Source organism: Anolis carolinensis, unplaced genomic scaffold (assembly GCF_035594765.1).
Source record: "Anolis carolinensis isolate JA03-04 unplaced genomic scaffold, rAnoCar3.1.pri scaffold_9, whole genome shotgun sequence".
Lineage (NCBI taxonomy): Eukaryota > Metazoa > Chordata > Lepidosauria > Squamata > Dactyloidae > Anolis > Anolis carolinensis.
The window spans coordinates 5,751,555-5,763,308 of record NW_026943820.1 but is presented as its reverse complement, the minus strand read 5'-3'; the positions used below and the strand labels follow the sequence as shown (position 1 = coordinate 5,763,308).

At 56.8% G+C, this 11,754-nt stretch overlaps 1 protein-coding gene across 5 annotated transcripts in view; it reads right to left on the bottom strand.

Annotated features, from left to right (window-relative positions):
* pmfbp1 (polyamine modulated factor 1 binding protein 1) overlaps positions 1–11,754 on the bottom strand; it is a 38,026-nt gene that overhangs the window by 674 nt on the left and 25,598 nt on the right. For 4 of the 5 annotated variants that reach the window (XM_062961778.1, XM_008120609.3, XM_008120611.3 and 1 more), the window contains 25 exons: positions 11,460–11,639; positions 10,139–10,222; positions 8,745–8,894; positions 8,438–8,593; positions 8,139–8,231; positions 7,062–7,202; positions 6,667–6,864; positions 6,361–6,582; positions 6,044–6,253; positions 5,831–5,953; positions 5,597–5,723; positions 5,341–5,498; positions 5,015–5,261; positions 4,675–4,864; positions 4,388–4,541; positions 4,125–4,292; positions 3,867–4,034; positions 3,626–3,781; positions 3,391–3,537; positions 3,130–3,297; positions 2,964–3,026; positions 1,377–1,486; positions 1,185–1,259; positions 833–926; positions 601–662 (listed from right to left, as the gene is read on the bottom strand). In XM_062961778.1, the coding sequence (XP_062817848.1) occupies positions 601–662; positions 833–926; positions 1,185–1,259; positions 1,377–1,486; positions 2,964–3,026; positions 3,130–3,297; positions 3,391–3,537; positions 3,626–3,781; positions 3,867–4,034; positions 4,125–4,292; positions 4,388–4,541; positions 4,675–4,864; positions 5,015–5,261; positions 5,341–5,498; positions 5,597–5,723; positions 5,831–5,953; positions 6,044–6,253; positions 6,361–6,582; positions 6,667–6,864; positions 7,062–7,202; positions 8,139–8,231; positions 8,438–8,593; positions 8,745–8,894; positions 10,139–10,222; positions 11,460–11,639 (3,644 nt within the window). Of the gene's footprint in view, positions 1–600; positions 663–832; positions 927–1,184; positions 1,260–1,376; positions 1,487–2,963; positions 3,027–3,129; positions 3,298–3,390; positions 3,538–3,625; positions 3,782–3,866; positions 4,035–4,124; positions 4,293–4,387; positions 4,542–4,674; positions 4,865–5,014; positions 5,262–5,340; positions 5,499–5,596; positions 5,724–5,830; positions 5,954–6,043; positions 6,254–6,360; positions 6,583–6,666; positions 6,865–7,061; positions 7,203–8,138; positions 8,232–8,437; positions 8,594–8,744; positions 8,895–10,138; positions 10,223–11,459; positions 11,640–11,754 lie in introns of those variants that run through there. The other variant, XM_008120612.3, reaches the window with a different exon arrangement.

The following is an 11,754-nucleotide window of genomic DNA, read 5'->3' as shown; positions in this document are numbered from 1 at the left end:
AGGGAGTCACTTGGCCGCAAGCAGTTTACAGAAGCCCCTGTGTCTGTGGGACAGAGGCACTGAAAATAAAGCAAGGCATTGTCGGATGGCGTTCTCTACATTATGAATACAGTGTGCAAGTTCCAGTGGCATTCTCGCTTTCAGAACAAAAGGAGAACAAGCCCTTTGCTGCATGACACTTGCCTGGGACTATGAGGGCAGGCACTACGGCAGTGTGTGTGTGTGTGGTAGGGACTTGCACAGGGAGGTAGAAGAGGAAGATGGGCAGCATGTGCCAGGCTTGGCAGCAGACATAGGTCTTGACTGTTGGGACCAGGCTGTAGCCTGTGGTGAAGCAGACCTTACCTCACTCAAGGTGCCTTTGTAGGTGGGCATTGGTTTGTGGCTGGAGGAAGTGCCAAGCCTGGGCATCCTCCTTTGAGCCTATCCATCTTGGCAGAAGCAGTGCTTTGCCCTTTCCTGTTCCCTCCTCCCGACCCTCATTTCATAGGGCCTGTGGTGACCCTCTGCTCTGAGGAACCCATGGCGCCATTGTCAGGGCGTGCACCCAGGACAGGCTCAGCCTGTGTGGTGCTGAAGGTCTGGCACGAAGGCACTCACCTCTCTGCCGAGAGCACTGAGCGCCATGTTGTGCATGAGTCCAGGTCTTGGCTGCGGAAAGCCTGCAGGGAGGGAGTGTAGCTGTGTAACGTGGCCCAGTTGTGCCCATGATCCTGCTCAGCCATCACCATTTCCCCAGGGCTGCCCCAAACTGTTTCCAAACCTCAGGGGCAGAGGTTGGCCCGGCAGTGGAGGACAGGGACCCTTGGGCCGTTGGGACTCTGCCACTCACCTTGAGGCGCTCGCACTCAATGCGCCGTTCGTCCACTTCGTTCTTCAGCCGCTTGTTCTCTTGCTCCAGCCTCTGCGTCAGTCCCTGGAGATGGCTGCAAAGGAAAGCCATCCGTGTTTAGCAGGCCAGAGGCAGTGGGAGGCCACAGTGCTCCCTGCCTGCGGGGAGTTCTCAAGCATGATGGGCAAGAGTCTGCCCCTGGTCTATTTGCTTGTTTAGTGGCTTTAGGACTACAGTTGCCTTGTCCTGGTATCAAGAAATCAAGCACAGGTATCAAGAAATCCAGGCAGGCAGTATACAGGTTGTTTGAAAAAGAACTCCCTAGTTTTAATGGTCTCTGGCCCACACTCACTCTCTTTCGCCTGTCAGTTGAGCCATATGCTTGATCTGGTCCCGGATCTTGCAGCCCAGCTTCTCGTTCACCTTCCTGCAAGAAGGGCTTCGGGTGAGGAAACCAACCCAGCCCTCCCCCATTGACCCAGGGGGCAGCCGGCATCCACACACCCCTATGGCTCCCTCCCCAGGCCAGCGGCAGCTCCCTCACTTCTGCTCCGTCACCCACTGGCTGACGTTGGCCATCACCAGCTCGCTCTCGTGCTGCAGGCGCCGGCTGTCAGATTGGGACGCCTCCAGCGAGGTCTGCAGGGATTCCACCTGTTTTTTGAGGGGAGGGAGGCAAAGGTGGGAAATGGAAGTCCCTCTTTGGCCTGGCAAAGGTCCTTAGGCTAACTAAACGCACAGGTGTCTATAATCCACAGTAAAATGTAAAAAAGGAAAGTATGGTATCTAGTATAGTATACTCTTATACAACTGGATTTGTATAGCAAAGCATACTAAACATAAAGATATACAATTCACATGCAGAAATAACAACCAATGCCTTTAACCCTGGAACATATTGGTATCCAGGAGCAACTCTACATTGGTATCATTCATATGAAGAACTTTGATACGTATATTTATATTAGTTGTTTATTGACTCCATTCGCTTGAGAACATTTTCAAGACGGGAGTAAGACTATGTTTGGTCTTCGTTTATTTTATTTGGCAGAACTGAAACTGCTACAATTGCATTGTAAAATTAGTGTGAATTGTATATCTTTATGTTTAGTATGCTTTATTAACTTGATTTAAAGCTATGGTAGCACTTGAGAACATTATCAAGTCAGCAGTAAGACTTTGTTTGTTTTCATTTTTCCTATTTGACAGAACTGATATTTAAACTGGAGAGTGGAACAATGTTGTTGTAATACTTGTGTAAAGTGTTGCTAAATTGAATACCTTTATGTGAAGAACTATACAAATCCAGTTGTATAATAGAGTATTGGACACCAGAATTAGAGTACTCATTGCTTTTCTGGAACTCAGATTGCAAATATATCCTACTAGGAGGTATGAGATACATTACAGGGATGGGGTTCTACCACCGATTATATTTAAATCTACTTTAAGTTGAAGTAAGTACGACACCATAATCCCCTTCCTATGTAGTTTGGAAAGTAGTGATTGCTACATTTTGTTTATATAGAAGAAGATATTGCAAATATAGAACTTATAGGGTTGTTGTATGTCTTTCGGGCTGTGTGGCCATGTTCCAGAAGTATTATCTCCTGACATTTCGCCCACATCTATGGCAGGCATCCTCAGAGGCATACCTCACAACTTCTGAGGATGCCTGCCATAGATGTGGGCGAAACGTCAGGAGAGAATACTTCTGGAATATGGCCACACAGCCCAAAAGACATACAACAACCCTGTGATCCCGGCCATGAAAGCCTTTGACAACACATAGAACTTATATATTCATCATTCTATACTATACTATATACCATATTTACCTTTTTTTACATTTTACCAAAGGCCCTTAGGCAACAGGAGCTTAGGCAGCCAGACCCTGGATGTTTGCCAGGCCTAAGCCTCAAGAGAGAAGAGGAGGAGGGCCGGTTCCCTTTACCCATTGCTCTAATTGAGCCTTCTGGGACTGGGAGGGGGGCAGAGGAGGGCACCTCCTGCTGAAAGGACCACTTAATGAGCTCCTCCCAACTGCAAGAACCTTTTGACCCTCTAGACTCTCACTGCTGAATCTGGAAGGTAGATAAGACAGAAGCCAATGCTGAAGAGGATACACTACCTCCCGGCTGGAGACTACAAACTTCTGCCGGAGAAGATTGGCCTCATTCTGCAGCTCGTCCCTCTGCCAAGGAAGATGCCATGTGAGGACAGAAGAGCGAGGGGAGGCCCAGGGCTAAGCCCATTCCGCAACTCCCACCCGGCCCCTGGGAGGAATCCTCCAGCACCTCCTCGGCCATGCAGCGCCATCGCTCCTCGCTGGCCTCCAGCTCCACCTTGGCCACCACCAGCTCCTCGTCCTTCTCCTCCAGAGCCAACTGGCCCGCGCGGTGCTCCTTCTGCCAGCGCTGCGCCTGGAGGCCCAACTCCCGCAGCCTCTCCTCCGTGCGACAGACCTGCCAGGGCAGAGGCAGCAGCCGAGTGAGCCGGGCAGGAGGAGGGGGATAGGGCCAGGGTGGTTTCCTCCGCAGCCCTGTCTGGAGACTTGCCTCTTGCTGCTGCTCCCTCTGGATGGCCACCAGCTCCTTCAGCTGTGCCTCAGTGCGGGAGACCTGCTCCTCCAGGTGGGCCACTTTATGCTGCGCCAGTTCCAGCTCTGCCTGCAGACAGGAGGCCTCCCGCGTTTTCTGTTCTAGCTGCCAGGAAGGGAGAGTGAGTTGTCTTTGCTGGGGACCAGAACCAACAGTCCCAGGACGGTGGCTGAGGCTGGAACCCCTGCCTCACCTTCTCCATCGCCTCCCTCTGGGTGGACTGGCAGCAGGCTGCTTGGGCTTTGAGCTCCTGGGCTACCAGCAGGGCCTGGTGGTTCTTCACCTCCTGCTCCTGGAGGGCGTGAAACTCTGAACGCAGCTGGGCAAGGGCTGCCTCCTGACGCAGTGCCTGAGAGCAGATGGGGCATAGTTTGGGGGCTGCAAAGAGGAGAGGGAGGGGAAGCCTCTCTGCCGGTTCCACTGGCCCAGCTCACCTCCGTCACCTGCTGCTGCAGCTCCAGCTGGGCCGCCTCCAGGCTGTTCTGGGTTGCCTCCAGTTCTGCGCCTTGGAGCTTGAGCTTCTCCCGCAGGGCCCGGCCCTCAGCCTCCCGCTCAGCCACGCACAGCTGCAGCCCTTGGTTCTTCCACTCAACCTCCTGCAGCTGGGGTCCAGTGAGAGGAAACATTGACAGTCACCAAGGGGTTCAGAGCCTGGTGGCAATGATGGCACCCACTCACCTTCTCTCCCTCACCTGACACTGGCTGCTCTGGAGTCGGCGCTGCAGGTCCTTGTGACCCTGGGCCAGCTGCCTCTCCCGCTCCTGGGCCTCCTGCAGCCGCCTTTGCAGTTCCTCTTCCCGCTGCCTCTGCTTCCCGAGCTCTGCCTGCAGCCCTTCTAGCGCCAACTCGTGCCCCTGGACCTGCAAGAAAAGGCCCCTCTGCCTTCAGCCAAGGGGGCTGCCTTTCCACTGCACCCCTCCCTCCTCCCTCCCCACAGCCAGGCCCAGCCTGCTACCTGCTGCTGGAGGGTTCTCAGTCCCTCGCGACTGGCCTCCAGCTTCCGCTCCGTCCTTGCTGCTGCCTGGCGTTGCTGCTGGGCCTCCTGAGCCGCTGCCTGGTGCTGCTGCCGTGACTGGCTCAGCTCTTCCGTCAGCCGCTCCATGAGGTCTCTGGCAAAGGAGGAGAAGGAGGTGAGGAGAGAAATCGGAGGCTATCTTCTTGCAAAGGAAGCAGCCTGTGTTCTGCCCACTCCTTCCCCAGAGGAGCCTGGACGGCAACCAGTCCCAAGGCCCCCCCTGCTACCTCTTCTGTTGTAGCTCTTCTTCAGCTCTGGCTGCCCGTTCACTCAGGGCCTGGACCTCAACCTCCAGCCGGTGGGCGGCCTTTGCGTGGAGCACCACCTCTGCGACACGCTCCTCCAGGTGCTCCTGGGCCGTGCGGAGGCTGTTCTGAGCCAGCAGCAGCTGCTCCTCCTGCCGGGCCAGTTCCTGGGCTGGGAATACGGGGTTCCTCAGGCTGGGAGGAATACGCCTTGTGGGGAGAGGGGCTGTTCCTCCCTCTCTCCCATCGTAGGCCCTGGGCCTGGAAGCCAAGCTGCACTCTATTGCAGCCCCCCACCCCTTGGGGCCCGCCTATCACCTACCGGCCTGCTGGTGCCGCTCCTGGCTCTCTCGCAGGCTCTGCCGCAGCACCTTGGCCTCGGAGCGCAGAGTGGCCCTCTCGGCCTGGCTCTCCTCCAGTGCCTTGTGGGCCTCCTTCAGACTCGCCTCCAGGCAATGAGCATGGGTACGCTGCTGCTCCAACTCCTGGCCTTTCTCCTGCAGAGCGCTCCGGGCACGCAGCATTTCCACCTGGGACTTATGCAGCACTTCATCTCGCTTCCGGACGGCCTGGAGAGAAGAGCAGGGAGAGGGGCCGAGAGCCTTTAGCCAGCCTGCAGAAGGGGGCACTCACTTACTAGGCACTCACCTGCTCCTGCTGGGCACATGCCTGGCGGGTCTGCCTGAGCTCCAGCTCCAACTGCTGGGCCTGCTGCTTGAGCGCACCTGCCTCAGTCTCCTGCCTCTCCCGCTCTGCGGCCGCCTCCAGTCGCAGGGTCTGTGCCGTCAGCTCCAGGCGCTCCAGGCCTGCAAGAACCATGCCGCTCACAGCCTGTTCTCAGGGCAAAGGGAGGTTCCTCCCAAGGCAGGGAAGGGGGGCTGTGGGCTCCCTCGTGGCTCTGTACCTTTTAAGGCAGTGCCTTTCTGCTCCGTGACTCGCACCAGTTCCAGCTTCAGGTCCTGCACCAACTCCCGGTACTCCTTGGCCTCCTGCTGATGCTCCGCGCTCTCCTCTTTGGCTTCTTGCAGCCTCTGGGGCACCAAAGAGAACTCCCATCAGCATCCCACATGCCCTTTGGCCACCCCAATGCCCACTCCCCCAGGGTCTGAGCAGCACAAGGGCCCAACTGGCCTCCCACCTGCTGGAGAGCCTCTATGTGGCGCACTTGGTTTTCATAGCTGCTGTTGGAGCAGCTGTGGGTTGTCTTGTAGGAGGCAAAGTCTCTCTGCAGAGCTGCCAGTGCCCCTTCCTGGCTCAGGAGCTGAGGAGCAAACGTCAGTCAGAAAGGGAGAGAAGGGGGAGGAATAAGGGGAGCGCCCTCCCCATCTGGCTCCTCAGGTGCAGCACCCACCTTGGTCCGGCTTTCTGCCAGCTCCTGCTGCAGCGTCCGGGTGCTCTGCTCAAATTGGCTAGCCACTTGCCGGCTCTGGCTAAGCTCTCGCGTTAGCTGATCCATGGCTTCTTCGGTGCAGCTGGCTTGATGGCATTTGCCCTCCAGCTCCTCCTGCCAGACAAGCCGCTCGGCTTGGAGCTTCAGGACAGCCTCCTCCTTGGCTTTGGCCTGCATCAGGAAAAGAGGGAAGTTCAATGGGGAGAAGACCGGCACCCAAGAGACGCTGGGGCTCCTGCTGCCCGCTTGTCCACCTGTCTAGCCCACTTGGAGCTCACCTGGTTGGCCAGCTCCTCCTCCAGGCGCTGCAGGCGGCTCTCCAGCTCCCCAGTTCTGGCCAGCGAGGCCTGGTATTTCTGCTTATAGAGGGCCAGGCTCTCCTCCAGGAGGCTGGTGCTGCCCTCGGCCTGGGCCAAGAGCTCCTGCAGGTGCCGCTCACGCTGGTGCTGCTGGGCCAGGGCCAGTTCCTGCTTCTGGGCCACCTCCTCGTAGTAGACAAGCTGCAGGGAGCCAAAGGCAGGGCGTCAGGGTTTGGGTGGAAGGCCAGGTCAGTAGCCACCGCTCAAATGCCTTGGTGGACGCACCTTGTCCTTGTGGGCCTGGCACTGCTGTAGGAGGAGGTCCAGGTCCAGGCTCTGCTCTTCCATGGTGCTCTCACGAGCCTGCAGCTTGCTCAGGTTCTCCTGGTTGCGGCCCTTGCAGATGTCCAGCTCCTCCTGCAGGCGCTGCAGCTTAAACTGTAGCTCTTCCATGCTAGCTGAGTGGGCCGTTGCGCTTGGGCTCTGCACGCAAAGCCAGCCAAGACATGAGGGCAGGGGTTCACAGGGTGGGGACACTTTGGGAGGCAGCCAGCTTGGATCAGCATGGACTGCCCTCCTGTTGGATATCTGGGGGGGGGGGGGTCTCTCAGGGACCCAAAGAAGCTCCTTGAGGGAGACAGTGGCAGAATGCTTGGAATGGGGGAGGAAGGGCCTCTAACCTGCCTGAGGAATGTTTTCTGCTCGTGCTGAAGCTGCAGGATGAGGCCCGTCTGCTCCACCATTCTTGGTTCTTGTTGCTCGTCCTGCTGGTGATGGAGCCTCGTCTGGAGGGTGGTCACTTCAGGCTTCTTTCCAGCACTCTGCCAGAAAAAAAAGGCACATTGTCAGGCTGCAGGGAAGCCTGCCCTTGAGCCACCCCGACTTTCAGGACAGCATCTCCCCACCTTGGTGCCATGATCACCCACTACGCCTGGCTCTCCTGATGGAGTTTGGGCAGCTGGCTCCCTCACCCTGAGCCCATAGCACCTCCCCTTGTGTGTGCTGTGGGCTGGCAGCCCCTCCCCAGCGACCCACAGAGAGAAGGCACCCACCTAGTCTGGCAAAGGCCCATTCAGAGGCCTGGTGGGAGGAGGAAGAGGAGGGGGGGTTGGTGGCAACGCAGCAGCCGCTGTGGGAGTTCCAGAGATAATGCCTGGAACCCGGAAGCCCTCCGCCACTGCATTCTCTCTCTCTCTCTCAGGAGGAGGGGGCGGTAAGAACCCCACACAGTCCCCTTCCCCCAAATGCTGGGCAAAGGGATACTGGGAGGACCACTGTGGCCCACCTACCACCTCCAGGAAGGCCACCATCCCCTCCTAGGCAACTAAGCTGAGATCGGACTTCCAGTACCAAGAGCACCGGGTTGTTGTATGTTTTCCGGGCTGTATGGCCATGTTCTAGAAGTATTCTCTCCTGACGTTTTGCCCACATCCATAGATGTGGGCAAAACGTCAGGAGAGAATACTTCTAGAACATAGCCATACAGCCCGGAAAACATACAACAACCCTGTGATCCCGGCCATGAAAGCCTTTGACAACACCAAGAGCACCACTGCTTCCCCTGCCCCACCTGCCCTCGTTCCCAAGGCCAGAGGGGCAGAGAGGGTGGCCAGGACCCCTCTTTCTCGTCCCAATTAGGCCAGGAGAAAGGCAGCGGCAGATGGAGCCGCACCTGGACCGGGCAAGGAGGTGGCTTGGCTCAAAGATGAGAGAGGAGATACTGCGGGCAGGGGTGCTGGGTCCTGGGGGTGGCTCACCTGCTGCTCCTGGGACTCTTGCAGGGCCTCCTTCAGGGCAGCCAGCTCCTCTTGAGGTCCTTGGGATGCGTGCCGCTCTGCACTCAGACCCACCTGAAGGGGCAGGACAAGGGTAAGGCTGCCTGGGCTCCAGCCCACCTCCAGCCAGAAGCGCTGCCCTCTCCGCTTGCAACCCCAAGTCCCAGCTGCCTTGCTCTCTAACGCAAAGGGCGGTTGGGGCTGGGTGTCCCTTCTACATCTAGGAAGCTCCTGAGGAATGCCACCTTCTCCCCTCCCACCACGTTCCGAGCTGCCCATACCTCACCCTGCAGCTCCTTCGGTTGCTGGCTCATCAATTGTCCCTTCCTCGGCAGTGTCTTCGTCCCTCCTTCCTGAGCACAGAAAATCCTGGAGACCACTTCCTCCTGGGAGGCCTGAGAGGCAGCCAAAATGTCACGAAGCTCCAGGATGGTGTCCTGAGGGAGTGAAGGCTCTACTGCCAGACCTGCCTTCAGATGGACCACACCGGCACCCTCGTGGGGTCCACAGCAACCTGCTCCCACAGGTTGCTTAATCTAGGGGTTTCCATGCCTCCCAGGACCCTCTGTCACTCAATTTCCTGCATACCTCATCCTGTGCCCTGCACAGGTTGTCTTCCAGTTGCTTTGGGTCCTGGCTCTCCAACTGGCCAAGGAGTGCCTCCTTCTCAGCCGCACTCTGCTCTGGAACGGCATGTTTTTCTCGGAGGATTTCCAGGGCCTGGTTGCTTTCAGCTGCCTGGAGGTAAGAGGAAGGGGCTGCTGGACCTGGAGGTCGGGGCCCCCTTTGACTTAATGGCCCAAAACCTAAGCGGCTGAGGGGGAAAAGGAAAGGGCCTGAGGCTGTTAGGAATGGTGGAAGTTGAGTCCAAAACAACTGGAGGGCTCAAGTTGGCCCATGCCTGGATTAGGAGCATCTGTGGAGCAGGACAAACTGGAAACGCTTTTGGTCAAGGTAAGGTAAGGTAAAGGTTTCCCCTGACGTTAAGTCCAGTCATGTCCGACTCTGAGGGTTGGTGCTCATCTCCATTTCTAAGCCGAAGAGCTGGCGTTGTCCATAGACACCTCCAAGATCATGTGGAGCGCCGTTACCTTCCCACCGGAGCAGTACCTATTGATCTACTCACATTTGTATGTTTTCGAACTGCTAGGTTGGCAGGAGCTGGGACTAACAGCGGGTGCTCATTCCGCTTCCAGGATTTGAACCTGGGACCTTTCGGTCCGCAAGTTCAGCAGCTCAGCACTTTGACACACTGAGCCACCAGGGGCCCTGGTCAACCGAGCTGATAATTACAGACAGGGAAGGAGGGGGCTCCATTGCTACCTCCAAACACATCATCCTGAGCAGAGCCCCCTCCCTCCTCATTGGCTGCCCAGCCCTCCAATTCCAGAAGAGGACACAAGGGGTCGCCCTCCACTTCTGCATTAGCAAACCCCGAACTCCCCCCCCCCCCCAATTTTCCAAAATGGCTTCCTTTTGAACATTCACCTTGATTATTATCAGTGACTCCTCCCGCAGCAGCCTGTCTGGCAGACAATGAGAAGGAGGGAGGCACCAGCACCCCCCCTCCCTCCCTTCCCTGAGCCCTCAGAAATGCCTTTGTTCTGTCAGGCAGACCCTTCTTATGAAAGGAAGGCATTGCTGCATGAGTGCTGCCTCCAGGGAGAAGCAGAGGGAGCCAGAAAGTGGCCCGTGGGGCTCCATTGGCTGGCCAGAGCCCACCAGGGACTCTACGCACTGGGCCCAGTGGCAACAGAGGTCCACAGCTGGGAGAAAAGGAGGCAGGGGGTTTTCTCCTTGTGTAAACAAAGGTGCAGGGCAGCGCAATGGTCCTTGTGTCCAGCCCTCCTGCAACCAAACTCCCGCCTGCCTTCACCAGTGAGGCCTGGGACCTGGCGCATGGCCTTTGCAAAACCCCAAAACAGAGGTGGTGTCCCCCCAAGCCCCCACCCTTCCTTTCGCCGCTTTTGTCCCCATAGCACCTCTTCCAGGGCCAGCCTGTACTTGCTCCTCAGGGCGGCTGCCTCCATTTCGGCCACTGCCAGCTGTGCCATCGCTTCTTGGGCCTAGAAGGCAAAACCAGGGCTGCTTTAGAGAAAGGGGGAGAGCAGAGCCTCCCTCAAAGCCCCAAGGATGGCCCCTCATCCCCAGCCTCCTCCCTCTGCTCAGCCCAGGGATAATGAAAAGCAAAGATACAGAATGGGGGACGCCTCATGGGGAACAAGTCAAACATGAGCCAACAATGTCATGCGGCGGCTAAAAAAGCCAATGGGATTTTGGCCTGCATCAATAGTCTAGATCCAGGGAAGTCATGCTACCCTTTTATTGTACCTTGGTCAGGCCACATCTAGAATCACACTGTGTCCCATTCTGGGCACCTCAATTGAAGGTAGATGTTGACAAGCTGGAATGTGTCCAGAGGGGGGCGACTCGAATGATCAAGCGTCTGGAGAACAAGCCCTATGAGGAGCGGCTTAAAGACCTGGGTATGTTTAGCCTGCAGAGGAGAGGGCTCAGAGGACACATGATGAGGGCCATGTATAAATATGTGAGGGGAAGTCGTAGGGAGGAGGGAGCAAGCTTGTTTTCTGCTGCACTAAAGGCTAGGACACGGAACAATAGCTTCAAACTACAGGAAAGGAGATTCCACCTGAACATTAGGAAGAACTTCCTAACTGGAAGAAGAGCCCTCCCCTGGAGTGTGGTGGATGCCCCTTCTTTGCAGGCTTTGAAAGAGTGGCTGGATGGCCATCTGTTAGGGGTGCTTTGAATGCAATTTTCCTGCTTCTTGGCAGAAAGGGGTTGGACTGGATGGCCCACGAGGTCTCTTCAAACTCTATGACTATCATTCTAAGGCTCTGGAGGTTTGCTGTGTGCATGGGGGAAAATAATATTAACTCTTTGGTCTGCAGTGGATGGGCCCCTGATCAGGGACCCCCTTCAGGCCCAACCACTTTTTAAAAGGATCCAAGAATGTATAGAGTGCCCTAGCTACTGACCAAGTCTTTAGAGGCTGGCATTGTGTGAGTACGGAAGAGAAGAGCAAGTCTGGTGGAGGAGGAAGAGGAGAAAGTGTAGTCCTCAAAGGGAAGCTTCCTGGGCCTTAAGGGGTGGCTTTAATAAGGGATAAAGAATGTAGGACAGCAAAGAAGGACAGCTCTCTTTCCTGAAAGGCTGGCTGGCACCTGGGACTCACAATGAAAGAGCGGGCACGTCCTGGAGTCTGGCACCCCGCTCAGAAATGGCAAAAGCTCACTCCAGGCAGTAGGGCCCTCCTTCCCTCCAGGGTCTGCCCTCATTTACCAGAAGGTGGGCATTGTGCAGCTCCTCCCAGAGCACCTCTGCCTCCGCCTCTGCCCAGGCCCTGGAGTGTTCCTTATGCAGCGCACACCGCTCCTCTCCTCCTCCTCTTCCACTGAGAGGGTCTGTCTGCCCCTCTGCACAGGAGCTCCATGTCTGTCTGGGCACCTGACCTTCCAGGGCCTGGGGAAACAGAAAGAACGGGCATATCTGAGAGGCTGTCCCCACCCACTGGGGCCAGAAGAGAGAAGGTTCTGGCGAAAGCTAAGGCACCTGCAGGTGTCCCTCACCCCATGGC